Source organism: Oryx dammah, unplaced genomic scaffold (genome assembly GCF_014754425.2).
Source record: "Oryx dammah isolate SB20612 unplaced genomic scaffold, SCBI_Odam_1.1 HiC_scaffold_26, whole genome shotgun sequence".
Taxonomy (NCBI): domain Eukaryota; kingdom Metazoa; phylum Chordata; class Mammalia; order Artiodactyla; family Bovidae; genus Oryx; species Oryx dammah.
Genome location: NW_024070210.1, coordinates 15,444,704 through 15,462,062, shown reverse-complemented (window position 1 = coordinate 15,462,062; position 17,359 = coordinate 15,444,704). Strand labels below are relative to the sequence as shown.

The 17,359-nt window shown below is 40.5% G+C and overlaps 1 protein-coding gene across 11 annotated transcripts in view; it reads left to right on the top strand.

Annotated features, from left to right (window-relative positions):
• Positions 1-17,359, top strand: part of GPATCH2L (G-patch domain containing 2 like) — a 60,313-nt gene that overhangs the window by 25,059 nt on the left and 17,895 nt on the right. For 4 of the 11 annotated variants that reach the window (XR_005718610.1, XR_005718609.1, XM_040226017.1 and 1 more), the window contains 4 exons: positions 19-98; positions 3,021-3,088; positions 4,201-4,240; positions 6,235-6,320. Coding sequence is in view for 8 of the 11 variants with exons in the window: in XM_040226017.1 (XP_040081951.1) it covers positions 19-98; positions 3,021-3,088; positions 4,201-4,240; positions 6,235-6,320 (274 nt within the window). In the remaining 3 variants the exon portion in view is untranslated. Of the gene's footprint in view, positions 1-18; positions 99-3,020; positions 3,089-3,439; positions 3,799-4,200; positions 4,241-4,291; positions 4,347-5,806; positions 5,883-6,234; positions 6,321-17,359 lie in introns of those variants that run through there. The other 7 variants (XR_005718611.1, XM_040226016.1, XM_040226015.1 and 4 more) reach the window with 4 other exon arrangements.

The window sequence follows — 17,359 nt, the reverse complement described above, 5'->3', positions numbered from 1 at the left end:
GTCTTCTTTTTTATTTAGGGTACCACGCTCGCTTTAATCGTCTGCCTGGAGCTGCAGCTCGATGCCTCAGAAAAGGGCGAAGAAGGCTTGTGGGGAAGGTGATAGCTCTCACTGTTTCCTAGGCTCACTGGGAGGATAATATATTCCCCAAGAGATTTGTATCCTATTGGTAATCAAAGGTGCCAAAGAACTCCCCGGGGTTAATTAAACCAGATGTATTTTGCACGTTCACAAGAGTGAACATTATATAGGACATGAGTGGATACATACATGAAAGATGAAGCTTGATTCATACGGAAGTTCTGACAAAGCAAACACTGTCGTGGCAGTGGTGGTGGTCCGTAAACCTAGAGGCCCGCTCTCTGTCCCTTCTCCTCTTTTGATTATATTATTATTGTAGAAGTTGAAATGCTCTTGGCTTCTTTATGACTCCTCTTGAATTCACGAATGCTTCTTTTGTTCTAACTTTGGTCTTTTATTCTAATTCATTAAAAAAAAAAAAAAAGGGAAGTAAGACCTGTTATCAGATTCCTAAAGTCCCTCCTTGGCCATAAGAGAGGACTGTCTACCATTTACTCAGTTCTCCCTTTGCCAGAGCTCTGCTAGGTACTCGGTTCATTTATTCCTTCCAAAACTCTTGTTAAAAAGGTGATATTTTCTTTAAAGAATGAGGAAAATGGGTTCCAAGGTGTTAAGGAATGTCTGATGTTATCCAGATAGAAGTGGCAAAACACAGAGAATTGAACCCAGGTCTACTTCTCTTTTGTCGTTTTAAATTTAAATTTAATTAATTACTTATTTTTCACTCTGGCTTTGAGATTGAAAATAAGGCTGAGGCTGAATACCAGTCAGAGAAGATTGTGGTGGAGAAAGAATAAGGGTGGGAGAGGCATTTTTAGAGCATTAATATCTTTGTTCATTCAGTAAGTGTCTAGAGTGCCTGAGTGTGGCAGGCCCTATGCCCAACCAGGTAGGTAGTGATCAGAGCCACAGTCTTCCTGCCTTAAGGGAGCTGCTGTTTATATAGGTTAATCAGAGGACTGTTTTCTGCAAAAGAAATGAGTCTGTTTATTTTCAGATGAGTTCATATTTTTATCTTTAAATTCTATTTCATATCTCTAATTAGAAAAATATTTGATTATTGGAAGAATGCCTTTTCTTTTGGATTACTCATTTTATAGGCAACACAGTGCTGCATTTGCTATTGTGGGAGCTTATTCTAACAGGACAGCTAGCAGGTAGGAATACATGGAGTGGAGGGAGGCCCCAGGATGTTGGGAGTGGGGAAGAGAGCAATGGTTTGACTTTTTTTCTTAATTGGTTAGGCTTGACACATAGTGTTCTCCCTAACACCTACCTTATTTTGTTTCAGCTCCTATAAAATAAGAGTCTTCCACGCCCATGGAAGTAAATAATTTCAAACTGGAGGACCCCCTTTAGCTTGCCTGGAAGGAAAGTAGGGCCTGTTGGATGTGTCTGTAATGATTTCAAATGAATAGGATAATATTTACTTGGTTAATTCATCTTCATCACCTTAAAGGGATATTTGTCATTTCTAGCAGAGGTCACTGTTCTGCCCCCCTTCTTCTCCCTCCCCTGTCTCTCTCCTCTTTTTCTAAATTGTAATCATAAATAATGAGTTTCATTCACAGCTCCCTGCCAGCGAGCTGCTAATTACGCAAAGTACTGCTTGTAATTTACACAGTAATAAACTGTAAATTTAAACATTACGGCACTTTAAGTTAATAATTTTTCTGCTGTAACAAATAGCTCATTTTTCACCTATCTTTTCTCTTGGCCCCATTACCATGGTTGTGTCTGTGACCAAGAGGCTTAGGTGTAAGGAATGAAAAATAGGAAGAATGAAAAGCCTTTTCAGTTAGCTCCACTCCCACCCAAAATCTGACCTCCAAGTTAATTTTTCTACAGCCAGTTCTGCTGAAATGTGTACCCTCATATTTAGGCTAATCCACACACAGATGAATACAGATAACAGTGTTTGCCCAGAAACAAATGTGTTTGAGTAACAGGCTTGACATTTTTGACATTCATGCCCATGACTTATGCTCTTTCATCTTAACACGTCCTCATATGCGTGTAACTCTTGCTCATGTACTGTCAATACGCTTGCCCAAGTTCTGTGATAGATATTCACTGTAAATGTACTCAAGTTAAATGAAGGGTGAGTGCCTTCTGCCATATTCCAGTTTTTTTGAGATTAGTTTCTGAATTGCTTGTGTTACGGGTATGATTTTGTATTACAATCTTGAGAACCACTAATTTAAGAACCAGTTTATACAGACTTGTATTTTTACTTTAGGAGATGACGTTTAACAGACAAAATACAGGGTGACAATTTTTGTCAGTTACAAAAATCTTTTGACGTGTATGCATGTAGTCAGTAGATGCTTCGGTGTCCTGGTGAGAACTCCGTAAATGTCACATTGTGAGGGCTGTTGAGGCTATACGTGAATGACTCTAGGAATCTTGGTGGGCTGGCCTGTTAAAAATTAGCTGCTGTTGGATTTTTTAAAAAACTCTTTCTATTTTGACATATTTTAATAAGTCCAGGAGGTATATTAAAATGCTATACACAGTTTTAAAAAAAGACTTTTTCTGAGCACTAAAGAAAACTAAGTCTAGAATAACACCCTGGTGGCTCAGAGGTTAAAGTGTCTACCTGCATTGCAGGAGACCTGGGTTCGATCCCTGGGTCAGGAAGATTCCCTGGAGAAGGAAATGGCAACCCACTCCGGTATTCTTGCCTGCAGAATCCCATGGACGGAGGAGCCTGGTGGGCTACAGTCCATGGGGTCGCAAAGAATCGGACACGACTGAGTGACTTCACTTCACTCCACTTCACTTTTACAGTAGAGTTCCACAAAAAGCTGTCTAGTTGCTATTGGATTTTAAGATTGATATCTGACATGTGTTTTGGGGTTGCTGGTACAATCATGGGAAAGAGTGAGTTTGGTGACAGATCATACTTAATGCTTGTTTTCTCTTCTTTGCCTTTTCAGGAGTCCAGCATAAGTAATCTGGGTACTGAGAGGATAGGCCACCTCGCTAGTGACCCTCGGCAGAAAGAGTAAGTGCTTCTGTATTTACCGGTGCTCTCCTAGCCTGTTGCTTGGAGGAGACCGCAGAAGAACATTAAAAAGAAACCTGGAAATTCTGTTGTAGAGCTGAATGAGGTCATCTTAAAGATTGGTACTTCATAACATGGCTAACATGCTAAAAGTTCATGAGAGTGATTGTTTTTCCCTTTCTAGACTAGTTTTTATTTCTTTGCATTTTATGTCTCTAGGTGCTACATTGTGAAAGTAGCCTCTAATGAGAATGTTGTATTTTAAATCAGTTTTTCCATCTCTTAAAATTTTTTTGTTCAAAATGTGTGATTGCCTCTGTATTCTCTTCTGTATGCGCTTCCCATTTTTAGACCTCTAGACAAAGAAATATCGTTTTGTTCTAACTACTGTGATAAGTGCTGCTGGAGAGCCTGTATGTAGCCCTAGAAGAATCGTTCTGCCTTTTCTTGTGACAGCTTTGCCCCTAACACGACTGGCTCTTTGGTGTCTCTAGTTTGTGTCGTGGTCAGTGTCCAATCGTGATCCCGTATCCTTTCAGCCTGGTTGGTTGTTGTAAAATTGACAAGGTGTGGTCTGTGCCCTTGTTGAACTGCGATCCTGTTCTCACCGCACAGCTGAGAGTATGTTGGTTTTATACCATCGTCTTGAGTTGTTTTAGTGCCCAGTCTTTCTGTATTCTGACTTTTTACTTTGAAGAGTCATTTTCTGCAAAAAAAAAAAAAAAAAAGTTCATACACATTTAACATCTCCTTTTCTCCTCTGATTCCATTATTGTTTCTCATTTCTTTTTTCTTCACTTCATTAATCCAATATCTTTTCTATTGTCTCGTCTCTAATAATGTTCCTACCACTTCTTTGACTTCCCTGGTCGCTCAGACGGTAACGCGTCTGCCTGCAATGCGGGAGACCCGGGTTCGATCCCTGGGTCAGGAAGATCCCCTGGAGAAGGAAATGGCAGCCCACTCCAGTATTCTTGCCTGGAAAACCCCTTGGTCGGAGGATCCTGGTTGGCTACTGTCCATGGGGTAGCAAAGAGTCGGACACGACTGGGCGACTCCACTCACCACTTCTTTTATTGTTTTCTCTCCTCTTATTCCCTCCCTCTCTCTAGTTTCTGGTTACCATCAGCTGGGAAAAGAGAACGAAATCAGGTAAGATTATTTTTCTTTGTCATCTTTATCATTTGATTTCCTTTTCTTTAGAAAGAATAAAGCCCTGGCTTCTGATTTTCCTCACATTTCTGCTTGTGCACATGAGGTAAGTTTCCTGTTCCTTATGTTATTCTGATTTTCTTGGAGAATTGTTTTCCGAAAATATCTTAGTATTCAGTAATAGAACAAGAGCCAATCCCCCTTTTTAGGTTCAACTGTGATCTTCAGTTTATTACTTGTAACATATTTCATAGGAATCCAGTTTTTATTCTGGTTTTGAACTTTGCAGTAAAAAATCAGAATGAACTTCATTTGCCTATTTTTCAGTTCAGTATTAGCATCCCATGCTGAGAAATGCAGTGTCGAATCCTAAACACATGAAGCAGAGGAAGGTAGAGCTGCTTTGGGTGAAATGGGGTTGAGGCCTTAGAGCCTCTTACTTTTTTCTCTAGCTACCCCTGAGGGGACCCTTGGCATATCTAGGCTTTATAAGGGTCCTAATTTTAAAACTGCTGACAGTGGCTCTCATTGTGTTCTTTGAATGTTCTAGCCTTTTGTGTTTTGTTGGGAGAGAGTTTGCTTCATCTTCATGATTAGTTGTAAAATAGATGAATACTGATAGGTTTTTTGTTTTCTCTGCTTATTATCTTGTTAATAAGTTGGTAATACTTTTTAGACTTGGCATTTTCATCTTGAAGTTACTGTTTCAAAATGAACTAGAACAGTGGTAGACCTAATTGGTATGAATTTATATGATTTTAGATGGCATGTGGATACACAATTTTTACTTTAGTTACAATAATTTATATTAGAAAAACGTAATCATTTTATCAAACTTGTTATTTCACAGAAATACAGTGATGACAATGCCGAGTAAAACTTAATATGAAGAAAAATATGAAATAAGTAATAGAGCAGGTGATCGGAAGATAGTCGTTAAGGTGGAATGTGAGAGAGTACAGTTTGGGGAGTGCTATGCCAGAGTATTAATTGTATTTGCATCAGAATCTAAAGGCAAAGAGACCTGTGATGATCATCTCATCCAGATCTGTTAATTTACAGATGAGATGTATTATTTACAAACGAGGTTTAAAGCATTTGCCCAAAGTCATACAGCACTAGGACTGGTCTATGACAGACAGTTGCTTAATTTCTGTACTTTTAAAGTTCTTTTGAAATTATTAACACCATTCACTGTTCTTCTAGTATTCATATATATTTATTTCTGAAATGTGGGGGGAGGAGTATTTATTGTAGAAAAAAATCCAAAGAAGACTAGCCAACATAAAGTGAGATACTTTTATATAGTGTCCCAATTGATCCTTAACAACCCCCGTTTGAGGTGAATAGGTGTTTTACAGATGAGACACTGAAATTACTTTCTAAACCAAAAGCAGTATTTTATGTAGCCCTCACAGTAATCCCACAAAATAGGTAAGACAGATAGTGATACATCTGTTTTACAGATGAGGATGGTAAAGCCCAAAGAGATTTTGTAGTTTTTAATATATGACAACTTAGTGGTAGGCTGGAACTAAACGTTGGATATTCTAATTCTTAATCTAGTTCTGTTTCCACTACACTGCTGCTGGTTTGTGCTAACCAGTTATTCACTGGAAACATCTGCCAGGATAAGGACAAGGTAATTTCATGCTAGTATTCTTGGGAACAAGGGCTGAAAATCAGTAGGCATAAGTTCCCTTTATGTCTGTTAGAAAGTACTGTATTCTGCCACTTAAGTAATTATTATGTATCAGAAGTTTTTGAAAAATTGTTGCTTACCAAGGAATAGTCTGTTTTTGAGGCTGGCTAGATTAGTTACGCTACATTTGTGGGTACACTGTTGACTGTGCACAAATTGATTGAACGGTGTCTGTGGTATGACAGGAGAGTTGAAAAGTCAAAGGGGAAAAGTTAGCAAGTAGCAGGTAGCCCTTTAGGATCAGGTCTGTTTCATGTAAGCCTTACTGAAATAATCTCATTTATTCCTGCAGTTTAATCCTCTCTCTCCCCTTTACTCCCTGGATGTTCTTGCTGACGCTTCTCACCGAAGATGTTCACCAGCACACTGCTCTGCCAGGTAATTGTGTCCTAGTGACTGTCTTTTCTAGATGATACTATTGTCCTTTTATAAGCCTTTTCAGATTAAAGTATGTTAGTGTATATTGTCCACTTTGATCTCTCAACAACTTTTTGAGGTCAAGAGTTGTTTTAGAGAGGCAGGAACTGAGGCAGAGTGTTGAAGTATCTTTCCTGTGGTCCCATGGCTTACTGTATGATTTAAAACCTCAGCTTTGACCTAAGTTCTGACTCATCCTCTGTGATCTGAGTCCTGCCTTCTCGTCCAGCCTCCTCTCATAGACTGTTTCCTCCTCACCGAGGGAGAGGTCCAGCTGTGCCTGGGAGCTCTGTTTTATTCTTCAGATTCACAACTCTTTCCTGCCGCTGAACCTTCGCACGCGTTCCCTCTGCTGGACCGCTGTCTTAGAGCTCTTCCCGCGGGTGGCTCTTTCTCACCCCAGCTGGGGCCGCCTCCTCTGGGAGGACCCCCTCGGGCTATCCTATGTGAAAGTGCCTGCCTGCACCTCTCACTGCTCGTTATCTCTCTTTCCTTTAGAGCATTAATTACAGTCTGTAATGACTTTACTGTTGTTTTGTTTTTCTTCTTACTTTCCCCCTTGTCTCTCACTAGACTGTAAGCTTCAGAGTGCTGGGGCCTTGTCCGTCCCCCGTGCCTAACACAGTGCCGCTTACGGGGCGTTCAGTGCGAATTTGTCAGGATACATCCTGCACTTGCGTAGCAGAATGAGATCAGTGCCTCTGAACATACGTTCTCTCAAGTTGGTGAATGCAAAGGGAATATGGTTTCTGTGATGGCATGCCCTAGTGGGTTATTGCGCACAAGGAGCGGCTAATAGGCTGAACCACAGAACCTTTATTATTTCTCGTGGCACAAAGAATTTCTTTGCAAGAGTCCAATGTTGTTTGGTTTTTTTTTTTTTCTTTATTCTTCCTAACACATTGTTAAATGGATATATTCATAGATTTGGGGGGCAGGCTGCACAAATAAGTGATTTTTTTCATGGATATAGTTAGGATATTTGCTATGGCCTGTAATAATGAACTCTGCACTATAACCACCTGTCTGACCTTCTACTGGAAAAGTAGTATTTCAGTAGGAAAAATCTTTTGAAAAGAGAGACTATCACTCATGGTGTTAAGTAACAGCTTGGAAAATTAGGGGATATTAGTAAACTACTAAGTAAGGCCTTTTCTTAGTCACATGCTATTTAGCCATCATTCATTCATCATTTGCTGACTCCTTACTATGTGCTTTCCTAGGAAGCCTTCCTTGATGACTCAGATGGTAAAGAATCTGCCTGCAATGCAGGAGATCCAGGTTCAGTCCCTGGGTGGGACAGATTCCCTGGAGAAGGAATGGCAACCCACTCCAGTATCCTTGCCTAGAAAATCCCACGGACAAAGGAGCCTGGTGGGCTACAGTCCCTGGGGTCAGAAAGAGTCCGTCACAGCTGAATGACTCACACTTTCATTTCCTTTCACTTTACTATGTGCCAGGTACTTTGTTTAAATATTTAATACTATCCTAAAGGAGCTTACATCCTCATGGGAGGTGCAGGTGTGGAAATGGACAACTACAGTTAGGAATGACAGGTACCTAAATGTGTGCACCAGAGTGATAGCAACTCAGAAGAGCAGCTCCTAACTCAGGCTCAGGGAGCTTCTCTTAGAGGTGGTAGTGCTCAGGCTGTCTTGGAAAATGAAATTTCAGTCCATAGGAAAGCAGTCCTCCAGCTACGTGTCTTAATACCAAATAAAATAATGTCCATGTGTGCTCTTTAGGAATACTCTATGAGTAGCACCATGTCATGTCAGATACTGAAAGTGGATCATTTGTCCTCCCCCTCACTTTTCTGCCTTGAGCTGGGCTGAGATTGGCATATCCATGCTTTTGTCTGGTTTCTTGCTGCATTTAAGGCCTCGTCCTGGTTGGAGTGGGTGTGAGCTTCATGTTTCTTTGTGTATCTCATTATCCACATCATTATCTTTGTTCTCTTACTGGCATGCTTGTGGCCAGACTTGGAAACGTAAGGAAGCCGAGGCTGAGCTTCTAGTGCACTCAGCTCTGTGGAAATAGCCCGTATTGTTTCTGACTATTGCTGAAGCAGGATGAGAGAGTGTGGACACTTATAGCTCATCCTTGTCCTGCCTGGTGTCATTCCTGGGTCAGTGGATACAAAGCGGGGTTGCAAACATGAAGGTTCTTTGGGGCATGGGAAGAACATTTTTAAACTTACATTTATTTATTATCTTATCCTTTAAAATTTTTTAAAGTTATACATATATTAGTCTAGCAGCACATGTTTTTGTTTTATGTGTATGTATTACATATATAAGGAGTGTTCAGATTTTTTCACTGATGAGGGCACATGAGCAATAAAGTTTGGGAATCCCCGATCTGTGGGAAATGGTCAGCACAAGTGACCTCCACAGGTTTTAGGAAATGTGGGTGATGAGACACTTCCCTCGGGGGTCTCTGTTTTCCTTAATAGTGAGGTCCCTGCCCGGCAAGGGGTCAGCAGAGAAGGAGCAGCCTAGCTCCAGTGTGGCTGACGGATGCTATCGGATTCAGAAGTGGATGGTGGGCTTTTGCAAAGAGTGGACCGTTTAACAAAACCTGGCACCTAGGGAAGGACTGTTAAAGAGCAGTGATGGTAGGGAAGAGGCAGGTGAATGCCCATATTAAAAACTGTTTCGAATGGAAATTCTGTCTTTTTCTTGTTCCATTTTATTTGCCGTAAAGATTCCTTTCAAAGCATCTGGGCAGCATTGGGAATTTCATACCCATCATTAGAACGATTTGTGCGTGTGTGTGTGGTGACTATGTTATCATTAGCGGTATAATTTTATTTTGCGAAGAGAGAAGTGTTTCCTGTTTTATCACAGCTTTCCCCGAGGAGGCCTGGTGTATTAATTTGCTGTATTGCCTCCTGGCTGTTCCCAGGCTGTTTTTCCTCTTCATCATGGAATTTTTAATGGCCCTACTGCCTCTTGGGAAGCATGTGAGGAAGAGTTCCTCGGGGAGTGCTTCCCTTTTTTCACATGCCTATAATTACTCTCCTGTAAGAGCACAAAGAGTTTGATGATCATGCCTGAACTGTGAAGGTTTCCTCCTGTCAGATTACTGAGCTGAGGCTGCTTCCTGCCTGGATGGGACCAGTTCAACTCCCCCCCAAACCCTCAGCTGCGAGAGAGGGGTTCAAGCACCTCCTCACTGCTGGAGCCTTCTCCAAGTGAGGCTTAGGGACTGCTAGGGGGTGGTGAGTGACCTCAAGGTACTCGCTTGTTTAGCATTCCACTGCCGTAAACAAGACATAATGGGGACATGATTTTAAGAGAAATGTGATCAATGTGTCATTTTAATACCGCCCAGATGGTGGATGCAGTGAGAGCAAACCTTTGTGGTCTTTGTACCACCTAATTCATTTGTGGGCTAAGAGGTTTTCAGAAATACCACCCTAAGAAATACTGAAGTTTTCTGGTTTTCAACCCTGGCTGTACTTTTGAATCACCTGAGAAGCTTTAAAAAAAAAAAAAAGCATATCCAGGCTGGCCCCCACTTTGCAAGATTCTGATTTAATTGGCCTGGGATGAGGCCCAGGCATAGGTGGTATTTTGGAGCTCCCAGGTGTCTCTAACATGCAGCCAGGGTTGGGAACTATTGCCCTAAAGACATATGGTTTTAGAACTGGTGCTTTGTTGTTTACTTAACAGGAAAGCCCATTTCATAATTGGCCTGTGCTTGGGTGTTGTGAGCACAGTTCTGTACGGAAGGGACAATGCTGGGCTTCTCTTAGCCTTGGAGAACTGCTGCAGGGGAGGAGGAGAGCAGTAGGTCCAATACTTAGTGGTGGGCAGATGGGCAGAGCTGACGGGTGAGTGTGTGGGTAGCTGGACTGTGGGCAGGGGATATAGGGATAAACTTCGGAAGCCAGCTGTTGGGCTTGGGTTGTTCGGTTGCTGGTGTTGGGCTGTTGCTATTAAAGTAGTGAGACCGGATGCTGGTGTTGAGAGTTGCTGCTGCTCAGACAGCAGATGGTGTGATTGGTGTTCTGGTAGAAGCGCTGGTATTGCTGTCAAGGACACAGTCCCAGAATGGCAATAAGGAACCAGTGCTGTAGGCAGCTTTTTCCAAAATGAGAGATTTATTGATTGAAAGGTAGTTGTTTTTTTTTTTTTTAAACCATTATTGTCTTAGAGAACCATAACTGGAACTTATAAATTGCTACATCTCTTTGTATGATGCACAAGTCGCCAGTTGTAGTTTTTGAATATCTTGCGGCAGTTTTGAGTTTCTTCAACTTTTCTGATCTTTCCTCTATTTTGGGTGATCACTTTGTAGTATATCACCATTTCTTTTATTCTTTCTTTTAAGTTTTTAATCTCATATTAGTTTGAGGCAGACTCAGATAAGAGTCTTGGCTTTTTACCTGGGCAAAAGAATTAACCTCCCCATACTTAAATTTCCTTACCTTGAAAATGAAAATATCAATATTTGGGGGGCTGGTCTGGGATCAAAATGAAATAATATACTTGTATATTTAGCATACTGGTAGCTAATACTTATTTTTGTTATATAGTTAACTACACTACCCTGTTCTAAGGATAACTGCAGTTTTACAAACCTTGAGTTGGCTTCCAGAGTCATTTGCTAATGAGTATTTACTATAGATTCTTGAGGTGTTTAAAATGACCCCAAGTGGACTATAAGAGAAGGTGCTTGGGTGAGAGAGGGAGAGAGAGACCTTCCTGTTAGTTGAAATATGATAGGCTGCACTCATTGTAATTCATTTTATCTGTTCACAAACGCTATGATCTGCATATCAGAGTTGTGTGCCCAGCTGGCTGTGCCACTTGACAAGGAGTTTCAAAGAGCAAAAAGAAGACTCAATTCATGCTATTAATTTTGACCTTTGGAGCCATAGTAAACAGCCTCAGGTTTTACCTCGGGGCTTGGGGGAAAGAACCTTTTATTAGTCCTCTGTCTGCTGGGGATGCTGTGATGCACAGCAGCTCTCGCTCACCTCTTTAGTGCTTGGTTTTGGTCATGTGTTAGGAAATGTTTGTGCTGTAACGTTGTCCATAACGCTGCCCACTCCTACCGGGACTTCTCATTCTATAGTGCACAGTTCTGGAATCTTGTCCTCCGTTGGACAGTCTCATTTATAGCAGGTCTCAGCCAGCTGGCATCTTACTGCCAGGTATGGAATGATGAAAGCATTTTCTCTCTCTCTTGTTTTGCTACTGTAATATACCCATCCTTCCAACGGATATGGAGCTGTTCTGCTCCTTTGGGTGGCATGAGACAGCTTCATGATATGCCAGCCTTTGCCCAGCAAAGGGAAGTAAGTAGATTACAGAGAATGTTCAGGTGCTGGCGAGCAGTTTGTCACAAACTGCTGAGGGTTTGGTTTGAGTGAAAACACGAGTGGGATTGCCAGGATCTCTTCCTAAAACCTCCTTTGTGTCCTCTGATCGGGAGGTGGTTTTCTCTCCTCCCTGCCACACTCTTGCTTCTAGTGTCATAGGCCTGGATCCTGTCATATGTGCAAGTCTGTGAAGATGTATTTCCCCGACCAGGTGTTTAATAAACGTCGCTTAACCCTGAAGGTAAAGTCACACGTGAGGAGCGGGTCTGTATTCCTGAGGTTTACCCCTCTTTTCCCTCGTTCTCCCCTCTCACTTTCCTTGCTTCTTGATTACAGCTCAGTGTCTTGTGACACCTGTTGGTTCTTTATGCGTCGGCCTCCCTCCCTCTGCTGTGAGCTCCTGGTGGATGGGCCCTTGGCTCAGTCAATTTGTGTATAACCTCTGCACCCAGCACAGTGTAGGCCTCCATAAATTTTTGTTAAAAATAATTGAGGTGAATAGATTAGTAATTCAGGAGAATAATTGGAATATATGATGTATATGACCTTTGGTCCTTAGAAATATCAATAGTTTTTCCCTGATGTTACTTATTTGTGTGTTTTAAAGGATAAGTACAGAAAATAAATATCTTTTAAAAATAAATTTTATTTTTATTTCATCCCAGAACATGAACTTTTCAATGAGTTTTAAAAATGAGTGCTTTTTGAAGGTGAACCGTTCCTTAAAAATTAGCTTGCTGTTGACAGAAGAAGACTGTTTCCTTTCCTTAGGAATGACTTTAAACATCTTTGTTCTAAATCTAAAGCAGTCACTTCAGTTATTTATTTATTTTTTGCCAACATTGGTTCTATTAAACATGCATGTATTTCTCAAAGTAAGTTTTTCTTCCCTTAAAAGTACATTCCTGCCCCAAGGACATAGTGACCTGCCCAGTTTCCTAAGTAACACTGCAGTTTTAACAACTCACCTGATCTTTTTAGTTACCTGCAGTAAAAAATAAAATAGATGTGTTGTGTTTACGTGTGAATATACAGAATACTCTTTCAATTAATTTTTAATCTTCAGCATTCACCTTCACAGTTACAATGTGAATTTAGTGATTTTTTTTTCCTGAAGTAAGAATTTTTAAAGAGTGTATTTAATGTTTTTAATGTTCATTCCACCCCCACCGCCCCCAGATCTTTCCAGCAAGTGTTGCTGAGTGTGATGGTTTAGGAGAACTACTGACCCAGCACTCATACTGTGAAGGAAGTAGTGCCAGAAGAATACTGAGGCCCAGATCAGACGAAACACAACGAACGTAGCCTGTCTTTTCTCTGGGTTAATTGCTTGCATACTGGGGAATAATAAATATATTTTTCATCTACATTTATATTCATTTGGTCATTCTGTTATTCTTTAAGTTAAATATTTAGATCTATTTTATGGACTAGCTTGGCCTTGGGAGTTTTTGTTTTCTTTTTTTTAGCTCAGTAATTTTCACAGTAGGTAGAAGCTTATCAGAATTACCTGAGGTAGAATTTCAAAATAAACATATTACAGATTCTTCTTCCATCTCTGCGTTGTGGGAGATGTGTATTTTGTAAAAGCTCCTGACATGATTCTGTTAACCATATGTCACTTCAGTTGAGAAGTTTTAACTTGGTGGAGGCTTTAGCTTAACTAGTACTTAGCCTTTTTTTTTTTTGCCTCTGCCCAACTGAAAGATCCCCTCCCTCCTCGCACAGTACATGGCTCACCATACAAGAGCAACTTACACTGCTCTTTAAAAGAAAAAAAAAAAGAGTTAAAATTAAAAAAAGAAATGTAGTTAAATTTTCTGCTGCTCAGTGGATAAGGATCGGGGTCTGTGCACCAGGAGAAGGGGAAGCCCATGCCATTCCCCGGCCCTTTGTGATGCCTCCTCACCTGAGTTTTGGCCCGCTTCAGTCTCTGTCTTGGGAGACAGCGGCATTGTCAGAGTGAAAACAACACAGTATTTGTTGTTGTTACTCAGCCCTAAGTTGTGAAGTTATTCTGCCTCTTATGAAATGACTCTCCAACCTGGAAATGGTCTTAAGAGAAATGTTTTAAGAGGGAAGGAGCACTAAGCTGAATTTTAGGAGTGAGTGTGGCGTCTCTTTAGGCCTGCCTCGGTTCCTTTCTATACAGGTTCTGTAACCAGGAAAGCTGTGCTTCTGGAAGTGGCCCAGGCTATAAAGTCCATTCGGGAAGAGACTGTTTAGTTCACGACCATATCATCTCCCCCACCAGGTAGAAACTCAGTGAACAGTGAAAGGAGCAAAACTCCCCTCCTGAGTAGAAAGGAAATAGTCCATACAGAACTACATACTTTTATGACAAAATAAGGTTATTGACTTACTCAGCCGTGTTGTCTGGTTTCAGAAAGCCTCCAGTTCTTTCCTAAGAGGAATTTATGAATTTTGAAGGTGTAACAATTAGGAGTGGGAATGGGATGGTAGAAGTAGGCCGTTTGCTGCAGAGAAGTGGCAGGCTGAAGGCTTTAGCAGTCGGAAGTCATTTAACATAGGGACAGTTAACCCCGAAGCCCTCAACATCGCTGAGCAGAGACCAGTGGAGGACTCAGGAAGCAAGGCCCAGGGGGCAGGTGGTGCAAGGACCACCTTGAGCACACAGCAGCCTCCTCAGGATGCTGCACTATATAGCAGTGGATAACTGTGTAGAAGAGTAGGCAAGTAATACTTATGTTCATTTTACTAAAACAAGCATTTAAAAAACCATTGCATTTCCATTTAAAATGGTTTAAAATGCAAACATTTTTATTCCAAAATGTGTCATTCCTTGAAAATGTGGGATAAATGTTACTGACTAGGTCCATAAAGAGTGATAATATGTGCCCTCAGCCATCTTCTTGACATAGATCAAGCACGCAGAGCTGTGAAATGATGGATGGTGTGTAAATAAAAGGCAGTATTTGTTTTGTTTAGCTCAAGTTGATACTTTAAGAATTACTACCTTAAAACCCTTTTGAGTGTTTTTCTTATGATTGTTATTTTGTATCTGTCAAAACTTAGCATTTCATAAACACTGACCTTGAAGAAGCAGTAGTTTTTAATTAAATTTTTATTGAAGGACAATATACTTACAGAGAAGTGTATGAAGAAATACACACCTGATGAATTTTCATGAAGCCACATCCAAGTAAACCCAGCATCTAGATGCAGAAATGGAACATTCCCAGAAAGAATCCTGCAAGTTGCCTGAGCCTTTTCTAGTGGCTGTCCCTCTTCTTCCACTAGCCACAGCTCAAGGGTAGCCACTGTCTTGATGTCTAATAACACTGTTTAGTTTGAAGAAATGGGGTTAACGTTTAATCTGAAATGTTTTAGTGAGTCCTTTAGTGAGCTTAAGGTAAAGAAGAAGGGAGCATGGCTGTAAACTGTTTCCCTTTGCTTGACTTTTCTCTTTCTCTAGGTCTTTAGGAGAAGCATGATTGAGCTGGGCTTCCCCAGTGGCTCGGCTGGTAAAGAAGCTGCCTGCACTGTGGGAGACTTGGGTTCAATCCCTGGGTTGGGAACATCCCCTGGAGAAGGGAACGGCTACCCATTCCAGTATTCTGGCCTGGAGAAGTCCATGGGCTATCCTTGCAGTTGCAAAGAGTCAGATAAGACTGAGAGACTTTCACTTTCACTTTTGATTGAACTAGAACAAAGGGCTTGGATAGTATTTATTCAAGCACCTTTCTTGTGGAAAAAATGGAAGCTCTGTTCTGTACATTTCTCTGTTTTGAGGAGAAATAAAATTTGTAGTTTCACTTTCTTTTCTGCCTGTGTCTTTGACTTCAAAGGCAATTAATACCTCTACATTTAGACCTGTCTACCCCTGACATTCTGTCTTATGTGTTTCTTATTATTAAATCAGCATGCCGATTTAGACTTACTCCCAGAACTCCGTAAGGTATAAAAAATGGATCATTTCCGCTATTTTACACATTTATACTTAATTTCACTTGGGGTTTCAGAATTAACTATTCATGGAGTACCTAACTTACTGTCTTTTGCCATGTAAATGCTAATGATCAATAAAAGGTGACTTAGGTGGAATTTTTTGGACCATAGGCTTTATATTGTAAATATCTGCCTTTTGTAGTGTTCTTTACATTCTAAAATATTTCTTATGATTTCAGTCAAATTCTTATCTTTTCTTGTTTATAAATTGAATTGACTCTTAAGCTTTTGCTGTTTAAAGAGAGAGAGTATATATGTGTGTGTGTGAGGGCGAGAGGACAGCATGTGGGTGCACATGCCCATATGCTTTTAAACTGTGGAAGTTGCCAGATTGGGGACCTCTGAATAGGAAAATTTGCCTATTCAACAGTAGTCTTGTTGCCTTGCTAACTAGATTCTCTTAGATTTGAGTGAGGTTTCATTTTTAAGGCTATTAAGCCATGAGACTTGATTCCCCAGGTAGGACTACCAATTAGGAGTTCATCTGATATAATTTTATTAGAGTCTTTTGTATATGCTTTGTACTCTGGCTGCGTTTTTAAAAGTTGTATTAAAATATCATAACATAAAATTTACCATTTTAGGGAATACCCTGGTGGTCCAGTGGTTAGGACTCAGTGCTTTCACTGCCATAGCCCAAAGTTTGATCCCTGGTCAGGGGACTAAGATCCTGCAAACCGTGCAGCATGGCTAAAAAAAATTTTTCGAATCCCCTGTAAGTGTACAATTGAGAATTTTTGTTTTTAAAACTTTCATTCATTCATATCCGTTTTAGTCAACAGATACTTAGTGGGGGTCAGCTATGTGCCTTGTGCTGAAGTTGGTAGGTTACTGGAAAATTATGAAATAAATGTAAACACGGTCCCTGTTCCCAAGGACGTTAGCCTCTTTAGAGAAAGCAGATACATATACACCTGTTAAATAATGGTTCATGGCTGATAAGGCCTAGAATGTTCAAGGAAAGCTGTGTGCAAATGTGAGACTCACTCAGCTTGGTCCTTTAATCAGGGGTAGGATTTGTCTAGGTTGAGAGGAAGGAGGAACCAGGGAAATGAAATAGCATACCAGTATCCTAGCCATGGCAATCAGAGAAGAAAAAGTAATAAAAGGAATCGAAATTGGAAATGCCATATGCTATACATAGAAAATTCTAAAGATGCTACCAGAAAACTACTAGAGCTCATCAGGGAATTCAGTAAAGTTGCAGGATACAAAGTTAATACACAGAAATCTCTTGAATTTCTGTATACTAATAACAGAAGACTAGAAAGAGAAATTAAGGAAACAGTCCCATTTACCATCACATCAAAAAGAAAATACTTCTGAATAAACCTACCTAAGGAGACAAAAGACCTATACTCTGAAAACTATAAGATACTGATGAAAGAAATCAAAGGTGACACACAACATATGGAAAGATATGCCATGTTCTTAAGAATCAATATTGTCAAAATACTGTACTACCCAAAGCAGTCTGTAGATTCAGTGCAATCCCTATCAAATTACCAATTGCATTTTCGCAGAACTGGAACAAAAAATTTTTAATTTGTATGGAAATACAGAAGACCCCAAGTAGCCAAAGCAATCCTGAAAAAGAAAAAGAGTGCTGAAGGAATTGGGTTCCCTGACTTCAGACTGTACTACAAAACTACACTCATCAAAACAGTTTGGGTACTGGCACAAAAGCAGAAATACAGAT